This window comes from Epinephelus lanceolatus, chromosome 5, assembly GCF_041903045.1.
Source record: "Epinephelus lanceolatus isolate andai-2023 chromosome 5, ASM4190304v1, whole genome shotgun sequence".
NCBI lineage: Eukaryota > Metazoa > Chordata > Actinopteri > Perciformes > Serranidae > Epinephelus > Epinephelus lanceolatus.
In genome coordinates this window covers 38,296,792-38,323,191 of record NC_135738.1, presented here as the reverse complement: position 1 = coordinate 38,323,191, position 26,400 = coordinate 38,296,792, and the positions used below count along the sequence as shown (strand labels likewise).

The window sequence follows — 26,400 nt, the reverse complement described above, 5'->3', positions numbered from 1 at the left end:
GAGTGTAGTACACACTGTGTAGAATTAGTAGGAACTGGGACTTACCATTAGTGCTCCTCAGCCTGTTGAAACAGTCTATGATGTCTGCTGTGGCTCTGGAGGGAAATTTGCTTCTATCGCTTTGATTTTGACCACTCTTTTTATTTTGCATTACTAATCAGCTGGGTTGCCCCTGTAAACATCAAGTTGCTTGTGAAATCAAGTGGTTGAGGGCAAACTGCAGCTGTACGGGTGGCCTGTAGGGTAAATGTAGGGTTTCATTTTCCTCATGTACTACATGCTATAACAGCAAACGGATGCACATTTAACAAAGGTTCTTATAAAAATTATTTTATTCATTTATCTTTTCATTAACTCAATATTCACTGTTAATGTAACTACTTTACACAACATGAGCTACTTATCAAATGTCAGACTGCATTTCTTTTTTTTTTAAACATACAAAAAAGATATAAGATATGACTTATTTACACACTCACATCCAAATATACAGAAACATCAAAATATCCTCCCTCCCCTCCCGTGTAGCACCATCAAGTAACCTCTGTGAGCTCAGTCTAATACGGCTCTACAGTGGATACCAACAGGTCTTGGAAATATCCCCTATCAAGCCTTTATCATATATTCTAGTCGCAACATGCAGATGGTGTAAATGATTGACACTTTACGCTTTACTGTTTGGCACACATGATAGAAGCTTTCAAGTTTTGAATTCATATTGTAACAATGTCCCAGCTGTTTACTACTAATTGTTTATAATACCCAGCATTTAAGTCAAATATAGTGCTCACTAAAAATGAAAAACGTGACAGATATGTTTATAGCACCCTGCCCACTATCAGTTTAAAGCTCTTACCCACAGACTGTGTGTGAATGTTTTCTGAATGCAGGCAGGTCTAATGCTGGTAGGCACAGATATCCACTAATAAATGCAACAACAGTAGATAGAAAGAAAAACCTGAGCATTTTAATCTGATCTTCCCAGCATGAGGCAGACAGAGCTCTGGATCAGGGTGCAACTAAGTGGAAGTGACATACCTTGACACTGAACGAGGAAGGGTTTTTACTGGGTTTAGTCCATTGTATCAAAGGCCATATGTTGCAGAGTGATTTTTCAGGGGTCATGTCCACTGTTAAAGTTCATGGTGGCCATTATTCACCATGGGCTCTTTAGAGAAGAGGAGAGGGGTTAAGATCTAGTCACCACTGTCCCTATAAAAAGACGTGGATCAGTGAGAGACGGGGAAACAGTCAAATCTTTCCAACGATCTGCATGACAGCGATGGTAGTGCTCTGGCCGAAGATGAAAGCGCCACAGATGAGGGTCACAATTCCCCACACTGTGAGGACGACTCTGGATTGGAGAAGGTACAGGAGAGTAAGAAAAATGTGATGTAATTTAAGCAAATGCTGCAGACACTGCACAGATCAGTCTGTAAAAAATGCATCATCTCTTTGTTCTATCCCAGGGGTTTTCAAAGTCAGACACTGTGGGCTTCCTCTCAGACAAAATTAAAACAACACCCCCATCAGTTATGGAGTCAGTCAGTTAGCTGTGGACAACAACTCGAGCTCTGTTTGTTTTTTTCCAGTATTTGTTTACATTTTGGCAAACTGGCACCATTAAAAGTATGCCAAGTTCGCTATTAGCAGTTCCCGTTTGCAATATTCCAATGGATCTAGAGACAACTATATAACCAACTTCCTGTTGTCTATTGGAACACTGGCATGCATCCTTGCCTTTCATCTCATGCAGCATCTTCCAGGTCCCCCCTTCGGCTCTCCTGCACCCTCTGGGGGGGCCCCGCAGTGTGAAAACCTCTAATCTATCCAATGTAAACTTAACCTACTCAGAGAAACTCAGCGTAGCTACTGTAACTGTTCTGTTCTGAGTTAAATCTTTAATTACAGCACCCTTAATTAATTCTTTAAAATGCTTCAAGGTATGCCTTCACATTGTACAACGGCAAGAGTCTTAATAGCTGTGCTGAATGGCCACACTCTAAGCCAGCATGAAAAGGCTGAAGGATAACAACACACACACACCTCTGGCAATTTCTCCTTAAAGGCATTCACAGTGTTGCACTTGTTCATGTGCACAACAATGCCAGAAGTGATTATGTAAAGGATGAAAAGAAATGTAAGCAGAGCTTGAGAGAGAAGTTTGAACCCTGCAAACTTTCACTTCTGCGTACCGGTGTAATCACTGTGATGTGCGTCTGTCTGCTCACCTTTTACTGACCCCTGAACTGTGCAAAGATGAGTCATTTTTCCAGCATCTCAGATTGCATATAGATGTGATTTATCCTGATACATATCCCCCTGGTATCATTATGTGTCCCCAGTGTCCACATTGAGATCAGACTGCTTTGTCCAGCTAAAACAACTAAACACAGTCCAAACAAGCCCCGTCCACATTTGTTAACAATTATAATACAAATATAAAAAGTGTTTACTTTTTTTTTTTTCATTGCTGCTTGGTGGAAATGGGGCTTATGGGTTTTGGGTGCATTTACACCATTACTTTCAGGTAGTCAAGCTCTATCCAATTGCATCCGATCACCCAAAATGCAATTTAATACAAGGGGTAAAGAGGATCTAAGGCAACTCGCACTAAAACAAGATGAATTGTGTTAACCCCTAACAGGAGGCCCTACAGGCTCCATGGTTCACTACATTCCTACAATACAAAAGAGCCAAAAGCGAACAGTACACACTATTTACAGATGATTTAGTCATTTGTGGAGTCTCAGCGGTAGAGGAAATGAACATTGAATTGAACAGAGGGTAGTGCTACAGGTCATGGGCTCATTACAGGCAGCCCAAAAAGTAGAAGGTTCACACTCGTGAAAGCATGAATAAAGAAATGTCAGGTTGATCTGCACATTACATTTTCTTTTAAGTGTGTACAAGTACACTGCAGCTCATTTTAGTATTTATGTATACATGTGATAGACAGTGATGTCAATACATAGATATGAATGTGTCAAAGTATCTGGATGAACAAAACTGACAGGAAAACATCACCATCCTCACACCTATCACCGCCAGCACAGAAACTATTGCACTGTGAGTTTAAAGCCAATTAAAAGTTTCTGTTAGAACAGAACTGTATATTTTCAAGGTTCTTTTTTAAAGTGAATATACTGATTAACACCCACTCTGGCTGATTTTACCGCATTCATTCCTTGTCTCCTTAATATTTCTTTGGATTATGACTCAGACATATATTTACAATGCATTAACATTTAAATGAAGTTTGTTCTCACCTGGTTTTACAGGAGACGGGCTCAGACTGCATGGCAAACACCAAACAGAGTCCTGTTCAAACACATCGCAGGGTTAAAGGGTTGTAACACATTTGAGAGAATATGAATCTGTAATCAGAGTGTTACCCGGGAAGATGAAGATGAAAAAGGCGCTGATCCCTCCTATAACACTGATGACTTTGCTGATGTCTGGTACACACGTGGCGATGAGCAGTGTCACCATTATCCACAGGACTGTCAGCACATAGCGGCTGCGGCTTTCAAACTCTGCCGTCACCATGCTGTCCCGCCTCCGCCGCCAGCTCAGCAGGGGGTCCTGGATCACTGATCTGATGTGCAGCAAACAGATGTGTATTTGATCAGCCAGTGTGACTCGTGAAAAACTTTATTCAAACTTTGTCTCAACATTTCCAATGACTTTGGATGATTTAAGTAAAACAGTGGGAAAGATTAAAACTTTTTTTATAAGATTCAACTGAGATGATAAATTCACTGAGGCCGTGTCCCTGACCTGCCCAGCAGCAGGATGATAGGATAGATGGTGATGATGGAGACGCCAAACAGCAGCCTGGCAATGAGCATTAGAATGTCATCGCTGGTGTACGACATCAGAATGTCCGCCTTCACGTCCTTTCCAAATGTCAGGTACCCATAAACCCCTGCAACGGAGTGAGAAGGAGGCTAAATACCAACATCAGTATGCCAACATTGTCACAATGACAACATTAACTCACTGATATTTCTCAAATTTAGTGTTCAAAGGAATACTTCACCTGCAAAATGACCATCTGTATATCAATTACTCACCACGTGTTGTCTTGAATTTGTAAAGAAAAACTTGCTTTTCTCACGTCTCTACTGTGAAAGGAGAATCCAAAAAGATTCTTAATGAATTGAAATTAACGGGAAACGCCGCATTTAACAACAGCAACACTTTATCAAAGCAGTTTATAAACTCTCAAACAATTTGTGCAGTATAACACAAGTCCCATTTATCAAGTCGTATGCTCAGTACTTCCCAAACTCAGGCATTTTTGCTATAACATTACAATTTAAACCATGTGCTCAGGCATGCTCAGGAACACTACTACAATGTGGAAGTGTTCTATTTAACGTTTTGGTGAAAATGCATGTGTTCGGAATGCACTGAGCATACAACTTGATAAATGACTTGTATTATACAGGATGAGCTGTGTGAGAGTTTGTAAACAGATGTTTTGATACAGTTTTGCTGTTGTTAAACGTAGTCCTCAATGACCTCGTTTCAAGGAGAATGTTTGTTTTTTGGATTCTTCGTTCACTGTGGAGGCACGCAAGAAAAAAAAAGTTTTCCTCATGAATTCAAGGTTACATGTGGTGAGTAAATGATATACAAAGGATCCTTTTGAGGGTGAAGTATTCCTTTAACATGTTCACCATCCTAATTTAGCGTGTTAGTGTGCTGGCACTTTCTAATTAGCTCTTGAGACAAAGTGCAGCCGAGGCTACCTGAATGATTTTAATTTTGCATAGGGATGCATGATATTAGATGTTTTGCCGATACACGATATGCTGATATGGAACAACTCATTTGACGGATAAATGATATATCAATATATTGACTTTTTTCCCCAACCTCATTTTAATGACCGTCAAGTCTCTTCTGTAGTGGAATTAACATCATTTTACGTATGCATACTTTTATCGTGATGGCCCACCAGCAGAAGGAGACATGAAATACAATGCTGTTTAATGTATGTAATATTAATTTGGTGTGCAAATTAAGAAAAAGCATGCTGGCTAATTCTAAAGCTGATATTGGCCGATACCGATATTATCATGCATCCCTAATTTTGCAGGTACAGTGGAAACCTTCTTGATCTGTCCAGGTCAAATGGATTACTACAAGTAGATTATTATTATGTAAAAAAAATATTTTTCTGTATCTCTCATGTGGATTACGATCTAATTGACATTTGTATATTTATTACATGAATATAAAACATTGAAGGTCATCCTGGGACTGGGCATTATTAATCGACTTAACGAGGGCCTCTTCAACCACAGGTGCTTTCCCTGTGTGCATTCATTTTATGTCTCTGTTACTAGCAGCTGCTGTTTCTCATTTCACTACACAAGGTAGCCTGAGGAACTCCAGGTTTCACTGCTGCATCTCATTGACTTGTTTTGGCAGTTTGTCATAAGCCCAGAGGAAACTAGCTTTTCATTGAGAGATGTATGCTCTGATGAAGGTCTAATAGACCTAAAGCTCCAGAATAAAGTGAACACTGCATAGATGTAAGTGTGCGGAAATCCTTTCTACCAATGTGCACACAGCAGCACCAGCCACAGGTAGCCAGGTGGAAGCAGACAGGTTTCTGTGAGGCAAACTTGGCAAATCAATGTTAAGTGGTTTCCGTTGTGTTTGATCATAAACCAAAGCATTGGAAAAAGTGAAATTCTGATCTGATGATGGCGGCGGAGGAAAAGTCAGAGGAACACCAAAGTTATTACAAGTCATCCTGAGGGGGCCGTGAAAGCTACAGTTCGCAACTTTTAAAAAAAAAAAAAACTTTTGTTATATTTGCTGAAACTGTCACTATATTCACACAGTAGTAAATGAGACGGGAAAATGTGCCCTGGCGTCGGGCCGTGCTTCATTCTGGTTTGACTGTTTACAGCGAATTCCTTTAATGCCATCAGGAGCACTATGAGGAAGCACAGACTGTCTCATATATTACTCTGTGGATGTTGTGACAGTTTCAGCAAATATGACAAAAGGTTTTGTACAAAAGTTACCAACTATGGCTTTAATGTATGTAACACATTTCATGACCATCCATTCGATAGTTGTCGACATATTTCACTCACAACCACAAATGTCAACTTTATTGTGGTGCTGGAGGAAAAATAAGGGGATGACCCAAGTCACTGCAATTCACCTTCGAGAGACATTGAATATTTTTAGATTAAAAAAAAATTCACTACAATCCATCCAATAGATAATGAGATATTTTAGTACGGACTGAAACAGTGGACTGACCCACAGTGCCGTTCTTAAAGCAGCTAAAATCCTTGCTCATGAGGACATAACTGCTTCCAAGCATCATTTTACAACCTAGAAGCTGTGTCCCCAAAGTATGCTCCTCACTTCACCTTGATGAGACCCACATGACTGGAAAGGAAAAGTGGTCCAGTCATACCCTTGGAACAGACTTCTCTGTATCAACACCACACATTTTATTCCCTGCTGAGTTTTCTTCTGGTGCTGATGACCCCAAAGAAATCAGGTGTGTTGTTATCATGGAAAAGTAGGTAGAGAGGGGAGGTAGAAGCTGGTCTGACCTGTGAGGGAGTAGATGATGAGACAGAAGATCATGGAGACCACAGAGATGAAGACCCAATGAGAGAGCCGCTGGTTCTCCATGCTGCTATAGATGGCAATGGACGCCTCGTGGCACTGGAACAAACACACAAGCAAGGTGATTAAAGCTGATATCGACGGTTGTGTTATGTTACAATAAACTCCAGAGTGAGACTAAATACAGATCCACTGACAGATAAGACAGGAACTAGCTGCTGGTTAAACAGATCGTGTGCCTCTCCAGCAGCCAACCTTGGATTTTCCTCATCTGTTTGGAGCTCACAGTGCAGGGTGAGGCTCCAAAGGTCTTATTATCTCCAATCTCTCTGCTGTTGTGATGAACTGAGATGAGATAGGGAATTAAATGAAGGCTATGGGCTCTGCTGGCACATTGAGGTGAGTTAAACCATCACAGAGGTCAGGATACAGACTCTTGTCCCCACTTGATCCCAGCTGCCGTCGCCCGCTTTTAAATCTCACTTCCCCTTTCCTGCCTTCTCCACCTCCACTCCTCTCAGGATTTCATCAGCTCTCTTTTCAACCCTTTGCAGTGCAATCACTCATCCTGAGGGAGCACGTCTCTGTGTGTGTTTGTGTGAGAGGACATGCATCAGTCCGTTCGTACTTTCCTCTACTTTTATTAGATCCTCTCAGCATCCCTCAGTGGTTACCTTGGCAACTTGGGAAGTTATACATCACTCTGTCTTGCTTTAGATTGACAGAACGATCTTTTTCCTGTACTCTACCCTGCTATTAAATATGAAAAGCTAAGTCTGCAGAGATCCCGCGGAGCACAGCGGCCCCAGGCTGCGCCAGCCGGATGACCTTTACAACTCTTTAACACACTCTCATGAGAAAGTCCACATCCTAAAGATCATTGAGGAAAGCATCACTTCAATGTCTGCCATTGTTGCAACATAAAAATATTCTGAAGCACTCATTTCCTCTGACTTTAATCTCATACAATAGAAGTGAATGTAATTTTAATTGTGGTTCTCACAGCACTGAAATATTACATTAAAAAAACAACTAGAATTACCACCTCACGACCTCTAGCTTACCTAGTAGAGTGAGTGAGGTCCTCTGCAACAGCCTGGGTTCAATTCCAACCCATGGCCCTTTGCTGCATGACATCCCCCTTTCTATCTCATGTTTCCTAGCTCTCTGAGCTGTCCTATCAATACAGGCAACATTTCCAAAAAATAATCCTAAAAAAAAAGATGAATTCTTGAATTATGGCCAAAAACATGTTCTGTGAGATCTAGTGCTGGGTATCGTTTAAAAAATTACCAGATACCAGTACCAACACCAGTAGGCTACCCTTAAAAGTAATACCGATGCCAATAGAGTACTTCATTTAACACCTTGTTTTCTACTTCATTCGATACCTATCGTGTGAACGGAAGCATTCAGTTGTGTAAAATGCCACCACCACTCATTTGGTGGTTTCTCGGCACAATAAAACTGCCAACTTCCTCAAATACACCACACCTCAGACTGTAATGGTGGTAGCTGCCGCGGTACTGGGCCTAACACACGTCTCATTAAATCAATCAAAACCATTCAAAGAGTCGTTTTTTCTAGACATAGGTGCAGAAAAGGATCAAATGCAAAAATCATTTGACTGGAGACGATTCAATACAACTTGGGACTGGGTTATTTTGGTTGATACCTTACGGGTATCAAGTACCAATGCCCAGCCCTAATGAGGCCTTTTTTTGGACAATAAAATCTCATCAGTTCATCCTTGAGTCCAAGTGAATGTTTGTGCCAAATCTGAGGAAATTTCCTACAAGCATTGTTGAGATATCTGTTCATGAGAATGGGACAACCAGATGGACGGACAGTAGGGCCGTAACGGTACATGTATTTGTGTCAAACCGTTCGGTACGCAACTTTCGGTTCGGCACAACCCTGTACCGAATTATTGGGCGCAGGATATTATTTTATTTTATTTTGTTTTATTTTAATTCAGTTTTTGCGAGCCGAACCATTTAAAATATCTAGTTCCCCGACGGACATAATTGAGTGACGGACCGAGTCCGACCGTAAATCTCCGCTTTCACTTTCAGCGCAATCTCATGGCAACATGGCAAGTGAGCCTGATGAACCTGAAGACCCACCCGCAAACCTTAAGTCCTCCGTTTGGGAACACTTTGGTTTTAGGGTAAAATACGAAGATGGAAATAAACAAGTTGACAAGACAAAAGCAGTGTGCCGACACTGCAGAACAGCAGTCAGGTATGTACTTGGAAACACGTCTAACATGCTAACGCATCTAAAGCGACACCACCCGAGTTTGAATGTTAACCGGCACGACTAGAAAAAGCAATCTGGTGTAAACTACGATATCGTTTAAAAAGAAAGAGCGTTTCCCTGACCATCGCGCTAAAGAAATAACCAACGCCATTGGAGCTGAGTAAAATTGTTTAAGCTGCACTTTAGATATAAGCATGTTTTGTTTACTGCACTTTAACAAAGTGGGAAAGCTAAGTAAGTTCCTAGTAAAACTGAATCTGAGCAGGCTTTAAAACTGACCAGCTGCACTATACTTTTTATTTTAATTGAGTAAAACTGTTTAAGCAGAAATGTATATTTATATTTTTCATTCAAAAAATGTGTTAAAAAAACAGCAGGATTTTATTTTTCACTTTTATATTTCTATTTTCATTCAAACAATGTGAAAAAGCAGGATTTTATATATATATTTGTTTCATTCAAAAATTGTGTAAAAAGAGTTAACTGCTGTGGTGGTATGTTTTAATAAGGTTACCAATAAGTAAAAGATATTTAATAGTTGTCTATTTTTTTCATTACTGTACTGAAAAAAAACGAACCGTGACTTGTGTACCGAGGTACGTACCGAACCGTGATTTTTGTGTACCGTTACATCCCTAACGGACAGACAACCAGAAAACAGCTGTAACCAGAATCTGATTCCCTGTTACTGTGGAATAATCTAAAGACTTCCCTCTCAACATGTCTCACATGGGCCATTTCTTCTGTAGAAAGTAGTCCCAACAGATACTGCTCACATTGAGGTCAACATTATTGGTTTCCAACCTGGGGATCTCCCCCCCGTTAGAGGTTTCCAAAGCTTCATGAGGGGTCATGGGGCCTTGTTGATTTTGATTTCTTTTTGAATAAACAGTAAATCCCAATATTTCATTTATTTATGTGAAGAAAGTTAATTAGATTGTTATTTTTTAAGTTTAGATTTTGTTTTACCCTTAAAAAGCTGAATAAGAGTAAGGTAAGGATAAGGCCTGAACACAAGCTTAAGTCACAGAGTCTTCACTCTCTGCTTAACAGCTTCATCCTGCATTAGAAAAGTGCACAGTAAAAACAACCAAAGAGCTAATACAACAATGGCCAAGCGTCAGGGAAAAGAAAACACTGATTTTAAAAAAAAAAAAAAATAAAAAATAAAAAAATAAAAAAAGTCTATTAAAAACTAGAATTACTGTATCACAGTTGTATGCCTCCACCAACCTGTCAACTTACACTTACAGTTTACATCTATGTTAAAACACGGATGCGTCACACACATCTTTCCCCGGCAGCACAGAGGATCTATACAATCAGCACCAGTGGTGTGCGCGGGGGGGCAGGTGGTCGCCCCCCCTCGTGGCTCAATTGTTGAAAAATGCTCACTGAAGTGCCCTCTTGGGAGCCAAAACACGGGCTAAAGTGCCCTCCTGGGAGCCAAAACACGGGCTAAAGTGCCCTCCTGGGAGCCAAAACACAGGCTAAAGTGCCCCCTTGGGAGCCAAAACACACGCTAAAGTGCCCTCCTGGGAGCCAAAACGCGCACTAAAGTGCCCTCCTGGGAGCCAAAACGCTCGCTAAAGTGCCCTCCTGGGAGCCAAAACACAGGCTAAAGTGCCCTCTTGGGAGCCAAAACGCTCGCTGAAGTGCCCTCCTGGGAGCCAAAACGCGCACTAAAGTGCCCTCCTGGGAGCCAAAACGCGCGCTAAAGTGCCCTCCTGGGAGCCAAAACACGGGCTAAAGTGCCCTCCTGGGAGCCAAAACGCGCGCTAAAGTGCCCCCTTGGGAGCCAAAACACGCGCTAAAGTGCCCTCCTGGGAGCCAAAACACGGGCTAAAGTGCCCCCTTGGGAGCCAAAACGCGCACTAAAGTGCCCTCTTGGGAACCAAAACACACGCTAAAGTGCCCTCCTGGGAGCCAAAACACGGGCTAAAGTGCCCCCTTGGGAGCCAAAACGCGCACTAAAGTGCCCTCTTGGGAACCAAAACACACGCTAAAGTGCCCTCCTGGGAGCCAAAACGTGCGTTAAAGTGCCCTCCTGGGAGCCAAAACGTTCGCTAAAGTGCCCCCTTGGGAGCCAAAACGCGCCCTAAAGTGCCCTCTTGGGAGCCAAAATGCTCGCTAAAGTGCCCTCCTGGGAGCCAAAACGTTCGCTAAAGTGCCCCCTTGGGAGTCAAAACGCGCCCTAAAGTGCCCTCCTGGGAGCCAAAACACAGACTAAAGTGCCCTCCTGGGAGCCAAACGATCGCTAAAGTGCCCTCCTGGGAGCCAAAACGTGCGTTAAAGTGCCCTCCTGGGAGCCAAAACGTTCACTAAAGTGCCCCCTTGGGAGCCAAAACACGGGCTAAAGTGCCCCCTTGGGAGCCAAAACGCGTGCTAAAGTGCCCTCCTGGGAGCCAAAACATGCGCTAAAGTGCCCTCTTGGGAGCCAAAACGTTCGCTAAAGTGCCCTCCTGGGAGCCAAAACACGTGCTTAAGTGCCCTTTTTTTTTCTTTTCGCCCCTGCCCTTCAAAAAGTCTGTGCACGCCACTGATCAGCACGGTTTCAAGATGGGCACCCAAGATTTATGTCACCAGTTCAGTATCTGACCAAATGTCTCCCCTTCTGTTCCTAAGATATGATGTTGAATAATTGCCAGAAAAGTGTTTTTGCAGTGTTTTTTATTCTAGAGTCAGACGGGGTGTTTGTGCCAAATTTGAGGAACTTCCCTTTAAGTGTTCTTGAGTCCAAATGGACATTTGTCCCAAATCTAAATAAATTCCCCCCAGGCAATCCTAAGCTATCGCATTCACAAGAATGGGACAGAGCACCAGAAAACAAAATGCCTCCGGCCACGACTATTGCTAGCACGACAGCATAAAAACATAATATAGACAGCGAGTCGTATAAAAAGTTGCTAAAAATATCCGGAAAACTCATTTCTGATGCAATACTGACTTTCTGCAGTTGTTGGGTTCATTATTAAGAGTAACTGTAGAGTTTATCAGTTGTTCTGTACGGTTATTATTTATGCACTAAATATGAAATATCCATAAAATATGTCGGGGTTGTCAGTTTATTTGGTTATAAAAAAGGGATCCCTGAAGGAAAAAGGTTGGGAACCACTGGTCTAGATCATCCTGAGTGAAGGAAAAGACTCCTTCTTACTGACAGATGAGAAGATTGATACCACTCTCATGTCTGTTGTATGAACTAGTCTGTAACTTACAGTGTTCTATTTGCATACAAGCTAGCTCTCACAGACTCCTCCACAATACTGCACCCACCAATACTCGCAGTGTTCGCTTGCTAAACCTATTGACTGCACTTAGTCACATTTGCCTTTTACGGACACACCAACTTTTACACCTCCCCCCAAGAGTAAAAACTTTTATTACATTTCAAGATTTTTTTTTTCTTTGCATTTTCACTCAGGTTTTTTTTATGCACATAAAAACAGGTGAATATAAACACACCAGTTGTTCTGATCAGCACAAATTAAATTCCATTTACTTCTGGTTTTCTGAGGTGTAGGCAAAAATCTCAGCCAGACCTGGACAAACACATTAAAAGCCAAACTATCTGCCAGGCTAGATACTATGATTGAAAAAATGCACGGGAACCATCCCTTTAAGGTCATATGGTTGTGGAGCTTTCATTACTTGCTGGGTAATCAGTTTTTAATGTAGTCACATGCATGTATTTGCAATTTTGCAGCCATCACTGAAAGCATGAATACATGCATACATAAACCCTTCCACACACAGCTGTACACTCAGTGGCCTCCAGCCTTACCACAGCATGATGTTCCAAACACATGTTAACAAAGTCTCAAAGGATCTTACATGAACACATTTCTAATTTGTTGCACTCACTTGGAAACCAAAGCAGATGGTCGGGATGACGCTGAACGTGGAGGCCCAGGAGCTGATCCTGCACACAGACAGGAGAAGACACCACAGTCATTTTTCTGGAGTTCACAAATGCCACGACAAGAAGAAGAAAAAAGAAATACGAAATAAATATTAGGGCACCATTCATAATGCCGTGGCATTTAGAGACACTTCAGCATAGAGTTCATCTGTCAATCACAGGGGCGCAGCTGACAAGAGCAGCCGAGGTAAGTCAGTGAGCCAGACTGAGTGCCTTAACAGTGACATGGGAGTTCAAGGAGAGGAGCGAGCAGGACAGTTTCATCTACTTTGTCTGTTCTGGTGGCCTGGATTCAAAACTGATTTATGGATGAGACACATAACAGTCATATTTCCTTGAAGCAACCTCATTATATTGACTTACTTTGGTGATTAAGTCTATTTATGGCATAGAAAACATGACCTCAAGTACAAAACTTTACTTTTTTTATAACACAGATAAAAACTTCCTGTTTAGCATTTCCATCTGATTTTTTTTCCCTTCATTTCCACCCAAACAACTGAGGTTTGTAGGCAGAGTATACACCTTGCTTCCAGCATGCAGACAACAGTAAATATAGACTGTTGAGCATACATTTAAACAGACCCAGACTCTGTTGTCATTAGTAGACACTAAAGCAAATTTAGAAGAATAGTTTGACATTTTGTGGAATGTAGTTATCAGCTTCCTTGCTGAGAATTAAAAACGACATCAACACCACCCTCACATCTGTTTGTTCAATACAGAGCTACAGCCAGCAGACAGTCAGTTCAGCTTTGCCTAACGACTGATGACAGGATGAAGCAGTTAGCTTGGCTTCAGGGGGGTAAATTGCTAGTGTCACCATGATAGGATATCATGTTGATTCTTTGGTAAATGGTAAATGGAGTGCACTTGTATAGCACTTCAGACAACTCAAAGCACTTTTACACTACAGGTCACATTCACCCATTCACACACACACATTCACACACTGGTGGCTGAGGCTACCATACAAGGTGCCACCTGCTACTCAGTAACTAATCACTCACACACCAACGGCACAGGAATCACAGCTGTAGCAAAACCATTGGGAGCAATTTGGAGTTCAGCATCTTGCCCAAGGATACTTCGACATATGGGATGGAGAAACCAGGGATCGAACGGCCAATCTCCCTATTAGTGGACGACCTGCTCTACCTCTGAGCCACAGCCAAGTCTCTTTATTCTACAACACCCCTTTGGCCAACGATACAATATTTGCTGATATCACAAAGTCTACCATGATATCATTTTTATTTAATTCAATCCAGGATGATATCAGTAAATATTAGAGATCCACCGATTTATTGGACATGACTCTGTATCAACAGATATGTGCCTTGTTGACTGCCATCGGCCTATCAGCAAAGAAGATGACATTCACCGTTGGTAGTTGCTGATGTTTTCCTGTTATATCGCATCAATTTTACGCAGGCCAAAAAGCAAGGCTTCCAAATGAATGGCGTGTAGTCATCCCAAGGACAATAAAAAACATGCTTGGGACAAACAGAGATCCTACCCAGGATACCACTGGGATGAAAGGACGCAGTAAACTCAGTGTCGACATGTTAGGGAACGCACCCTATTTTTTCCATGATAATGCTTCATTGTGAACAAAATATCCATGTTGAAATCGGTCAGGGGAAGAGGTAATTACTGTTAGCTGTTAGCAGCTAGCAGGTGAAACCAACCATAAACTGTATATAATGATGGATGTAGCTACAGTGATGGCACCTATTGGTTTGTGGACTGCTGTTTTGAATCCTCGAGTTCAGCATTTCTGCCGTCGCCATCTTGGATTTTTGGAGCTAGATGTGACCATATTTAGACAAGAGGGTGGAGGTGTGGATCTGATTCACGGACTGTAGCTACGCCTCACAGACAGCCTGTCACTCACCCAACTTTTGGCCTTAAAAAAATGTAAACCCGTGAGTTATTAAAAAATGTACCCACATGTACAGTTGTCATCAATGTTAAAATTAGCCATAGAGACAAAAACCATTCTTTGAACCAGGCTGTAAACATGTTTATTTCTGCTGTAAAGTCGGGCATTTGAACATGGGGGTCCACAGGGATTGACCCACTCTTGGAGCCAGGTTTAGATGGCCATTTGATGAACTGTAGCTTTTGGCACAGCTTTTGGTTTCATTTTTCAGCCAGTTGCCACTTGCTGCTGACAGATGTTGCACTGAGTTACGTTATGATGTGTTCAAGCTCTCATCAGTTAAAATGAGTATTGGGCAAAGGTAATTTCCAGTGTTCAAGATAATTTGGAATGTAATGTTGTAAAAAGTAGTTTTTGGTGAGGAGAAAAATTGTTGATGTTTTCACGGCATCATAAAATACATATTAGAGAGGGAATTATGATGTATTATATATAGTAAAAAGGCTTTGAAAACAGCTATTTAAAAAAAGGCTGCTTCATACATTTTTATGACTGAATTTGTGCTCAAAGATACTGTCATGACAGGCTGAATGACTTTAAAACAGTTTAGGTATTTCTATTTAACAAAGCTTTTTTTGTTTCCCAGACACAAAAGAGGGAATAGATAATAAAAACAAAATAAACAACAACCACAAAAAACATCAGTTTCGGCTATCAGCCAAATAGTTATTTAAAACATCAGTATTGGCCCTTACAATCAGTGCATCCCTAGTAAATATCTTTACAGTCTTTTTCTTGACTGCTTGCCATTGTCTGCCTGGCGCTAGGCCACCAGCACTGTTTAAATGTTTAGGAAGGAGCTGCGGCTGGACAGAAATGGTGACACAGTAAAGTGTATCTAATAAATGTATATGTATCAATGTTTTCACTATGCATCAATGATATTGGATTCTTGAACACTATATCAATCTAGTGAGCCATTTTCCCCTGCTACCAACATTTGCGTTAATCTGGCCATAGTTTCAGATTTTACAGACACATGAGACCAGGATCAATATCTTTACCTAAATCTCTGCAAGACAGCACGAGCGTAGCTGCCAAAACGCTAATGGTTTTTAAAATAACATACAGCTGTGTATGACTAAAAAACATGTGACTTATCTACAGCATTGATAATTCACTGTGCACACGTTTTTTCTGCAACCAGACACATCTACTCTCCAGACTAATTTTGGGCTTCACCAGCCATTGTGACCCCCCCCCAAACCCCACATACACATGAACACACATACCCACTAGTGTAGAGAGGGGTGATGTGAACCAGAACAGAAGGCGTGGTGTGGTACTTGATGATGATGGCAATGGTCAGGTAGGTTGCAGCCAGAGTGCCCAGAACACTGTGAGAGGACAGAGACAAAGCACCTGGTTCAAACAATCGCAGAGACACTTAAATTACAATGAATGAATGGATTGCTGGAAACTGACAGCAGGGGTCAGCGCCATTGACAGGGTCGCGTCAACCAGCCATCTATACATAAACATGACCATGACAAAGACTAGCATCCTCAGCATAAATAGAATACATGTAAAAAAAACGACAAAGTCATTGTGACAAAAACTAAAACCATGTTGTGTGCTTGTAAAAATATCTCAGATAAAATGACACAAGCCTGCTTTAGTCAGAATCACTGTAGAGTAAGGTTTGGTCTAAAGTGTGCTTTGTTTAACCACAACCAGCAGTGATGTCACAGTGCACTAAGATACCTTGGGGTAAACTTCTATGTCATTGAGCCACTGGAGCTCAACAGAATCGTGATTTTCAGGAGTGTTTAGCTGCTCATCAATGGCACTCTGCCTGTTCGGTTGTGAGATATGTTGTGTATAAACTGGACATTTTGGCATGTAGGTGGAACTGAAGAAAAGCACACAGAGCTAGAAGAAAAGCACATAGAGCTAGATTTATATATTCATGAAAAAATACATGCACATTAGGTTGAAATGTTTATTTTTATTGTGGATATCATTATATACTATATATTAACCAATGAAGGGATGATTGATGCATGTTTTGTTCTACACCATTAAGGCGATTTTATCTAACTTGCCATCACAACTAAGATATTATTAAAAAAAAAAAAAAAAAAATAGATTCTACAGTCTGCCCACTGAGCCCCGTTAATCAGCGCGAGTGAAGACTGAATTACAAACCAGTTTGCAGTCTCTTATCCATGGATTGGACACCCCGAATCTCTGCTCTCTATATGCTTGCACACCAGAACTTTGCCGTGCACTTCATAAGAGTAGTTAGCATTATGGATATGATTTGGATTGTGATATTAAATATAAGATAATAATGTTAAACAGATCATGATGCTGTGTTAATATCGCACCAAGTGCAGACACACAGACTTTTAAAAGGGAGCACTTGTCTGAATTATTTTTAATATTTAAATAATTTCAATTAAATGTTCACACTCTTTTATAAATGTTTATTTACAATCGAAAATCGATACAGCATAGTATCTCGATATTTTTGTGTGGCAATATCGTATCGTCATATAGAGCCAAGTATCGATTTTTTCAAAAATATAAATTATCAATGTTACAAATACAAATTAAACTTTAGGTAGCCTACTTGTATGATAAAATCAACAGCTTTTTTCAGTCCACCAGATACATTTTGCTGCAAAAAAAAAAAAAATGGCTGAGGTGAGATGAACAGACTGAAATCTTTATCTTAGATAAAACAGATGTTGACCGAGTTTCCTTTGGGTACATAATTTACAGTTGAAAAAAGGTAATAAATCATAATATATGACAATATATTTTCTCGCAATACTCAGCATATCGCAACATATTTAAAATCGCAGTAATACTGAATTGTGATTTAAGTATTGTGATAATATCATATAGTGGATCCTCTGGTGATTCCCACCCCTAATTGACATACATTCAACTGTATGACTTGCAGAAAGCCATGCTCTAGAAAATTTGTCAATTAAATGAAAAATAACAATTAAGCAGCTTTTATACGATACCCACTTAAACTACAATTAAATTGAAATTAAATTCAGGGAAATTATTTTACAATAAAAACTCCTTAAAATCCAAGATGATAAAACAAACAAACCGTCTGCTCTGCTTTGTCTTATTTCTAAACCATAAACATGTATGTGAGCAAACAAATGGATGTACGGGAGCTTGCCACACCACACACACAAGCACTCCTACATGTGTCACCTGACCTGATGTATTTCAGAATGCTGATCTCTTTGGGGATGGACAGTGGCAGGATGAGGAGGACGCAGAGCAGCACTAGGCCGAAGCGCTGGTCTGTGTAGAAGTGATACGGCATCTCAGACTCCGGCAAACCAGTTACCAGCTCATACAAGGAGCCACACACTGACAGGAAACAAGAACACAGACATGACATGAAAGCACATCAGCACAAACATTATTCTGCCCTTTAGCTGAGAGGAGACAAAAGCCATGCGAGGTCACCAAAGATTTATCCTCTCTAACGTAAGAGGAGAGGAGTGATTAATATCGACCGGCTTTTAATTCAGAGAGAAACAGTCGAGCTGGTCCACCAGCACAAAACACAAAGAGATTCAAAGTCAAGTTCAAGGAGGCAACAGACTCCACTTAAAGATGTGCTCATGAACACATTATGTTTCCTTTTCCCAATGACCTGGGCTGCACTTCGGGAGATAAATCTGACACTTACACAGCAGAGCTACTCAATGGTTCATTGAAACCACAAGTCAATTCAGAGAGGAGATCTGCTCACACGCTAACGGTTTACTTACAAAAAATGAATATTAATAATGAAGCCAAAAAAGATTTGACAAAAAAGCACAAATCTGCACTTATTGCTGAAGTCTGCACAATCTGCAACTCACACTTCTCCAGCTGGTCATCCACTATAACCAGGAAGGCCACAGAGATCATGAAGAGGTTGAAGACAAAGCAGACTTCACACAGCTGACCGATAGCTGGACCGCACACCTCCTTCACTACCGCCTGGTAAGTGCACTGGCCACTGATGGACGAGGAGTAGCCCAGGATGATCAGGCCACTGATCAGGAACACAAGGGAGACCTGAGGGTATGAAGGAAGGAAGAACGATGGAGCTCAGAGATACAGATGGTTCATCTTAAGGCAGGATAGCATGTACCGCCATACTGTTGCCCAATATGGGTACTCAAGACCAAACGACCAAAGGCCTTAAAGCCACTTTATGTTGAACTTTAATATGAATGTAGCATCTTACAAATTACTGATCGCTTAGTTTTAGTTTGTTGAAAAATGATCCCAGTGAACCCTGGTGCAGTCCATGTGCTGCAGCCCATCTATCTCAGTTAGTAAATACCACCAGATAAGGCGTGGTATAAAGCCTTGAAGGGATAGTGCACCCAAAAATGAAAAAAAAAAACAATGAAAAAGCCATTATCTACTCACCCATATGCCGAGGGAGGCTCAGGTGAAGTTTCAGAGTCCTCACAACACTTGTGGAGATCCCAGGGGAGAAGGGGTAGCAGCACAACTCTACCTAATCCAGGCTTACGGTGCCCCAGATTCAAACGTCCAAAAACACATAATTGAAACCACAAAATATCTCCATACTGCTCGTCTGTAGTGATCCAAGTGTCCTGAAGCCCCGACATAAAAAGTTGTTTGGAAAAACGTCATTTGAACTGTTTTTAGCCTCATTGTAGCCTGTAGCTCTGACTGCTTCTCTGTACACTGTGCTCACGCGTGTGCGCTTGTGCAAGACATGGGCACCACCTTCATGTGTGTTCACGTGCTTTCGCTGGTCTCGCACGCAAGTGCGGAGCACAGAGAAGCAGTTAGAGCTACAGGCTACAATGAGGCTAAAAACAGAGTTCAAATGACATTTTTCCAAACAACTTTTTATGTCGGGGCTTCAGGACACTTGGATCACTACGGACGAGCAGTATGGAGATATTCTGTGGTTTCAATTATGTGTTTTTGGACGTTTGAATCTGGGGCGCCGTAAGCCTCCATTAGGTGGAGTTGTGCTGTTACCCTCTCTCCCCTTGGATCTCCGCAAGTGTTGTGAGGACTCTAAAACTTCACCAGAGCCTCCATCGGCATATGGGTGAGTAGATAATGACTGGATTTTCATTTTTGGGTGCACTATCCCTTTAATACCAGTCAGTGGTTTTTTTATTTTTTGAGAATTGTGACCATAATACACACTTAGATGGACATTTTGCAGTTGAAAAACTGGAGGCCACCACTGATGCGCAGGTTGACAAAGTCAAAAATAACATGTTGTTTGCCTACAAAGTTAGAAAAACAAAGTCATATTTTCTGGAATTTTTTCATTTCCATTCTATGGTCTTGATATCTTTTCTTATTGGTTATTTAATATTATGGCATTCAGTTTTGATTAATAATACAAATGCCACTAATACAGCTGCCAAATGATGAGTGGAGGAGTGTCATTTTGAGGCTGTAAAGCAGTGTGACAAGCCGATTTAATGAAAAGTGCTTTTGTGAATGAACCTGATGGTAGTGAAAAATGACACCAAGGAAAACTAATAAGGAAGACAAAAGCTATTTATTGAGTTTTTCTATGGGTTTGTCAAATGGAAATGCAGTATCTTTTTAATGTCCCCCTGTGTCCTCACAAATGCTTGCTCTGAATGTTGGAGGCCTGGACAGACAAAGAGAAAGGACACAGAAGAACTGATAGGACTATCTTGACCACGTTATCCCATTTTAGCTCATGTTCTCTATAGCTGCCATGATATAACATGAAAATTGAAGAGGATGGTGATTTGTGACCATCCTAAACCTTCCAGTCAAAACCCTTTAAACTTTTATAAAAGAGGTGTGCCAAAGCAATTACTTTCACAGCCCAAGAGGTTAACCCCTCATCCCTGCTATGCATCAGGATTGATGTCCATGTCCTCTGGGTTAATATGCTGCTTAGAAGGAGAGAATCACTGAACTCTAATGAGAGGTGTGGAAGGTAAAGTGTTTCCTCAAAAACATTAAGAAAAGTAGTCACACAACCTAAGCAGTGGGAGAGGGAAAACACCAGAGAGAGGGTTATAGATCCTCGCTGAACAGCTATAAGGTCAAAGTCTGGAATTACATTACAACATGGACATACAATGACAGCAATTATGCAAATAAGATCGATAGAAGATCTGGGGGGAAAACATGTGGGAGTGACTTTGTAAGAGAGCAAGCTTGGACACAAACTAGAAAAGTCTATGATCCAGTTAAGCCCCAAAGTTACCGTCAAGTGTCCAGTCAGATATTTAGAACCATTGCAGTGTAATGGGAAGACCTGGCCTAATTGGGAAGAACGGAGACTTCAGATTCAAGTCTCTGACCAGCACCAAACATTATACACTGTCCAGGAATTTATTCTATACACTACAGGAGGAAAGCAACACCAGAGCTCTTCAATAGCGTGCAATGTGCTAAACATTGACTGGCTCGAGCAGAGAGCGCCCAGCACCAGCTTTCTTTTTTTTAATTTTTTTTTATTAAAGATTATTTTCTTGAGCGTTTTGCCTTTAAAGGGATAGTGCACCCAAAAATTAAAATTCAGCCATTATTTACTCACCCATATGCCGAGGGAGGCTCACGTGAAGTTTTAGAGTCCTCACAACACTTGCAGAGATCCAAGGGGAGAGGGGCTAGCAACACAACTCTACCTAATGGAGGCTGACGGCGCCCCAGATTCAAACGTCCAAAAACACATAATTGAAAACCACAAAATATCTCCGTACTGCTCATCCGTAGTGATCCAAGTGTCCTGAAGCCCCGACATAAAAAGTTGTTTGGAAAAATGTCATTTGAACTCTGTTTTTAGCCTCATTGTAGCCTGTAGCTCTAACTGCCTCTCTGTGCACCACGCTCACATGTACACACTTGCGCGAGACCGTGAGACATGGGCACCGCCTTCATGTGTGTTCACGTGCTTTCGCTGGTCTCGCACACAAGCCCACACACATGAAAGTGGTGCACAGAGAGGCAGTTAGAGCTACAGGCTACAATGAGACTAAAACAGAGTTCATATGACGTTTTTCCAAACAACTTTTTATGTCGGGGCTTCAGGACACTTGGATCACTACGGACGAGCAGTATGGAGATATTTTGTGGTTTCAATTATGTGTTTTTGGACGTTTAAATCTGGGGCGCCGTAAGCCTCCATTAGGTGGAGTTGTGTTGCTACCCCCTCTCCCCTTGGATCTCTGCAAGGGATGTGAGGACTCTAAGAGGCTGTCCACACCAACACGGGTATTTATAAAACCGTGACTCTTTGCTCACGGTTTGGCCTTTCATCCACACGTAACCACAGTTTTGGGCCCCTGTAACCGGAGTTATTTGTAACCGGAGTCCAGGGTGAACTTTTTGGAAAAGTCCGGTGTCAGCAATCATGTGTGGACAGGATAACCGCAGTTATTTTGTCTCGTCTCCATTGTATGACATCACAGTGTGCGACATAAACAGAAAACAGCTGTGTCATTACCTGATCCAGTGTGTGCGAGAGACGATTTGAGGATGAACCTAAACAAAATACTGCTGCTATTTAGCAGCATATCAGCACTTTGTGGCTGTATCATACAACTAACTGTTAGTCCACAGAGATTCCACCCTGCCTCGATTCACCACTGTTGATTTTTCGCGCTTGTTGTTTTTCCAGTAATGATGTTTTACTGCCTTCTGATTGGCTACAATGGCCTTACAGTTAGGAGTTATATCGCCACCTACTGCTTTGGCATGTGTATTAGGCCTAAAACTTCACCTGAGCCTCCCTCGGCATGAGGGTGAGTAGATAATGGCTGAATTTTCATTTTTGGGTACATTTCTGGGCCGCTGCTTCAGCAAGGACGGAGCCTTTGTACATGGGGCGCCTGCTCTATCCACTAAGCCACCGACGACCCAGCACCAACTTTTAATGCTGCCATTCATTAAATATATGAAAAGTACTAATCTTTAGGCACTGAGCAGTACAGGGCATTGTTCCAGATCAAGATGTTCAGGATTAATGGAGGGTTTAATAGCCAACTTAATATGACCCTGTTTTCTCAATTATTCATTTAGTATTTTCTTTATTACTTAATATAAATGTTATTATTTCAATTAATCATTCAATAAATAGTACACATTTAATTTTTCAAGTTTCCCCGAGCCGAAATAATACACAAACCTGCTCTTTTTCTCTGAACAATACTTTCAAACTAAACTAACATTCAAATCACAACCAATTAACAAATCTTTTAGAATCTTATGGATTTTTTTTCCTAAATAAAAGCTTAAGTCTCCATTAATATTTCTGATAACACTGAGCTGAAAGACTTGTGTGAAAGAGATTTCTTATTCATCTCACTGTATGTAAACCAAGATGCATAAGGCCTCTCTGAAGCTCTATAAAGCTTTTCGCCTAATTCAGCATGAACTGTTTTGGTTGTACAGCACATTTATTGTATGGTTTAGTCTACTGCTCTAATCAAGACAAATTTATGAGACCAAAAAAAAAAAGCTCTGATACATCTACAGTACACTACCTAATCTATCACTAAACAGCAAACAGACTGATGGCAACTAGTGTTTGTTGGGACCAAAACAGAGCTGAATTTGAGTGAATTTTGAAAAAAACTCAATGCTAAATTAATGCTAATGCTGCTACATGTAATTAGGCAACTGTTAGGTCATGAGCTAACCATGTTTATAATTTTATGAGCTCATGATATGTGGTGGCTGTGGATCAGTCAGCTTGTTTTGATATTTATCTGCCCCTAGTGGCCAAAAATTAACACACACAGCTTTAAACTAAGTATTAGAGGAAAGCTTCACCCTGAAATATGAACATTGGTGTAACAATTACTCACTTTATGTCATGTTAAATTTGTGGAAAAAAGGTTGGTTTTTCTTGCACGCCTCAATGGCAAAAAAAGATCCCAAAAACTGAAAAAAATTCTTGAAGAATTAGAGTGAATGGGGGCCATGTTTAATAACAGCAAAACTATATCACAACATCAGTTTACAAACTCTCACACAGCTTGTGCAGTATAATCCAAGTGTCATTTATCCAGTTGCATGCTTAGTTCTTCCCACTCAGATGCATTTTCGAGAAAACCTTACTATTTAAAATACCTTTGCATACAAGTTTGGTCAAGCACGCAGTTGTGCATCCCACTGAACAGAGTTCAAACACACTCACTTGCCCAGGCGCACTAGTCATCCATGTGTGAGACTGTAGGCAGAAATGTAACATAGTAACATTTAGCAAAAATGCTTGGGTTTATAAAGCACTGATCATACGGCTGGATAAAGGAGACTTGGATTATACTGCAGGAGTTATGTCAGAGTTTGTAACTTGATGTTTTGATATAATTTTGCTGTTGTTAAACATGAACCCCTATGACTTCAATGCATCAAGACATTTCTCAGTTTTTGGAATCCGGAGGAATGCGAGAAAAACATTTTCTTCACAAGTTCAAGCTAACATGGGGTGAAAAGTTTATAAATAACACTAAACTAACCCAGGAGAAGATAATTCACCAATTTAATTTCACATTCAACTTTAGAACTGGAGGACATGTTGGGTTGCCACACATTCTGGTTTTCCCAGGATCATTCTCCTTGTTGAGCGACTGCCCCAGGAAATTACCATTATTTCCAAGGACGCAAACTGCCTCCTTTTTGGGGGAAAATGTACTCCTTATTTAGAATATCAGAGTTCCAAATAAAACCTGGTACTGCTGCTACTCTCTTTCTTCCTCTTAGACATCCAATCCATGTCTTTAAACTATACTATACTTTTTTTCATTTGTAGCAGAAATACGAAAGTTTACCATATCACCTAGCAACTCCTGCAAAAGCTGTCATTGCTAAAGGTAGGCTATCCAGTCATTTTACATGATTTGGTGCAGTTGGTAGAACACTGTATTCCCCGCTGTACTGTGAGAGCTTCACACTTCATAACTGACACACTGGAGTGCAGAGATGATTTTATTTTGAAAGCCCCTGACCAGATGTCGCAGTTAGGCTACTCTCCTGCCTCGTGCTGCTATTAGGGGGATTAAGATGTCTCAGGTTAGTTTTGACAAATCACCACGTGCATCGAAAGCCTGGATCACTCTGAAACAAGCTGACAGAAAAGATTCGTAGCTTTCTGTAAGTTTTTCAACTTTATGATCAGTGACCAATTATTTTTCAGCCAAGTGAGGCAATAGGAATCCAACAACTGTTAACATACTATATTTGCAAATGTGGTTTAATGCCATGCATCATACATCAATGTCCCAGTTATTCACAAATCAAATGTGGCACCCCTAAGGACATGACATGGAAACCATATGGGTGTCAAATCAAACAGTCTATAAGCAAGTAAAAAAATGATTTTCTACTTGACATTAAAACCGACAACATAAAAGACAGATTTTATATGTGAGAGTCTGCAGGACGACAAATCAAAGAAAGGAGCAGCAAAGAAGCAGATGCACCCAAGTGAATACTTTTCAAACATCAAATTAATGGAACCCCTCTGTTTCTACCACTAGGTGATTTATCCATGAAGACAAAGTGGAAGTTAGAAAGGAGGACAGCCAGGTAGGCAGTGACACCGGGAGAATAAAGGAATGATTTATATTTTTCTATTACGCTCTTGTACAGCTGGTTTGATCTGGAGAGTTGTGCAAAAACAAGTAAAAGAGGAATGCTTAGTTTGCTTGAGCCTTCTCCAAGTTTTTTGATTCCTCTCAGAACGAACTCCAAAACTAGAGTGCACAGGTTCCCTTGCTGAACTTCCACCAGCCACATGTGAAATGTCCCTTAAACCAGGATTTGTGGGGAGTCTGGAAATATTTCACACATGGCTTGATCATAGTTGCAAGTCAAATTTCAGGGTGAAAGTGATGACCATAAAGTGAAAAGGTTATGTTGAGTCTCAAGTACTGGTTTTGGCAGAAGGGAAAATGAAGACTATGCTACATAGAAATGCCCAAAACAGTTTCAGAATCGCAGTGGTGTGAGTGACAGACTGAAGAAAAGCCAGGCTGATAAGGATAAAGTGAATCTAAAAAAGGTGCTGAGGTCAAGTCAAACATGGCCTCTCCTGTCAGGTGGAACAGATCACAATCTCCTTAATTGATCTCAGTGGACCTCAGCACTCAGCAGATAAGATGCATCTCCCCTACAACAAACTTCCAATAAAATTAAATATAAAAAGTTGCTATTTTTGATAAATAACCTTTAAAACGCAGTGTGGCTGCAACAACTTTTCAGCAAAAAAACAAACAAAAAAAACAGCAATGTATAGAAACCTCACATTCTACAGGTAGGAATATCTAATTTTAATGTTATATTTTAAAATGCCCACCAGCTCCACGGTGACTGCGCTGCGGACGCCCCCGGCTCTCTCGAAGGCCCAGGGGAAGTTGAGGAGCCCGGCACCCAGGGCGGATTTTAGCATGATGAAAATGGCCCCCATGGAGCCGAGCCGAGGCCCGACGGTCACGTCCAGCGGGGGCTTAGCTGAGGCTGAAGCCAGCAGGCTGATGCTCTCTCTGGCTAACTCCTCCATGCTTCAACCGGCGGGGAGCTCGCGGCGGGACACTATGACGCACACGCGCGCTTACGAGCTACATTCATACACCCACACGAGCAGCCGGTCAGCTCTCAACCACTCCCCGGGCACCGTGCTGCACTCTGTGGGCCGGGCCGCTCACTG

The 26,400-nt window shown here is 41.2% G+C and overlaps 1 protein-coding gene across 1 annotated transcript; it reads right to left on the bottom strand.

Annotated features, from left to right (window-relative positions):
• Positions 1-310: 310 nt before the first annotated feature.
• slc38a8a (solute carrier family 38 member 8a) lies at positions 311-26,400 on the bottom strand. The gene is made up of 10 exons (XM_033634780.2): positions 26,050-26,400; positions 18,581-18,779; positions 17,924-18,080; positions 15,971-16,075; positions 12,736-12,793; positions 6,594-6,708; positions 3,781-3,928; positions 3,396-3,598; positions 3,270-3,321; positions 311-1,354 (listed from the first exon to the last, which is right to left on the bottom strand). The coding sequence occupies exons 1-10, from the start codon at positions 26,251-26,253 to the stop codon at positions 1,252-1,254; spliced, it is 1,344 nt and encodes a 447-aa protein (XP_033490671.1). The 5' UTR covers positions 26,254-26,400; the 3' UTR covers positions 311-1,251.

Bases quoted from the DNA above. Each gene is read 5' to 3' on its own strand.
- slc38a8a (XM_033634780.2), bottom strand. From the start codon at position 26,253: ATGGAGGAGTTAGCCAGAGAGAGCATCAGCCTGCTGGCTTCAGCCTCA. The intron at 6,709-12,735 runs GTGAGTGCAACA...TGTTTGTTCCAG, and splicing joins CCATCTGCTTTGGTTTCCAA to TGCCACGAGGCGTCCATTGC. The intron at 3,599-3,780 runs GTCAGGGACACG...GCTGCACATCAG, and splicing joins ATCATCCTGCTGCTGGGCAG to ATCAGTGATCCAGGACCCCC.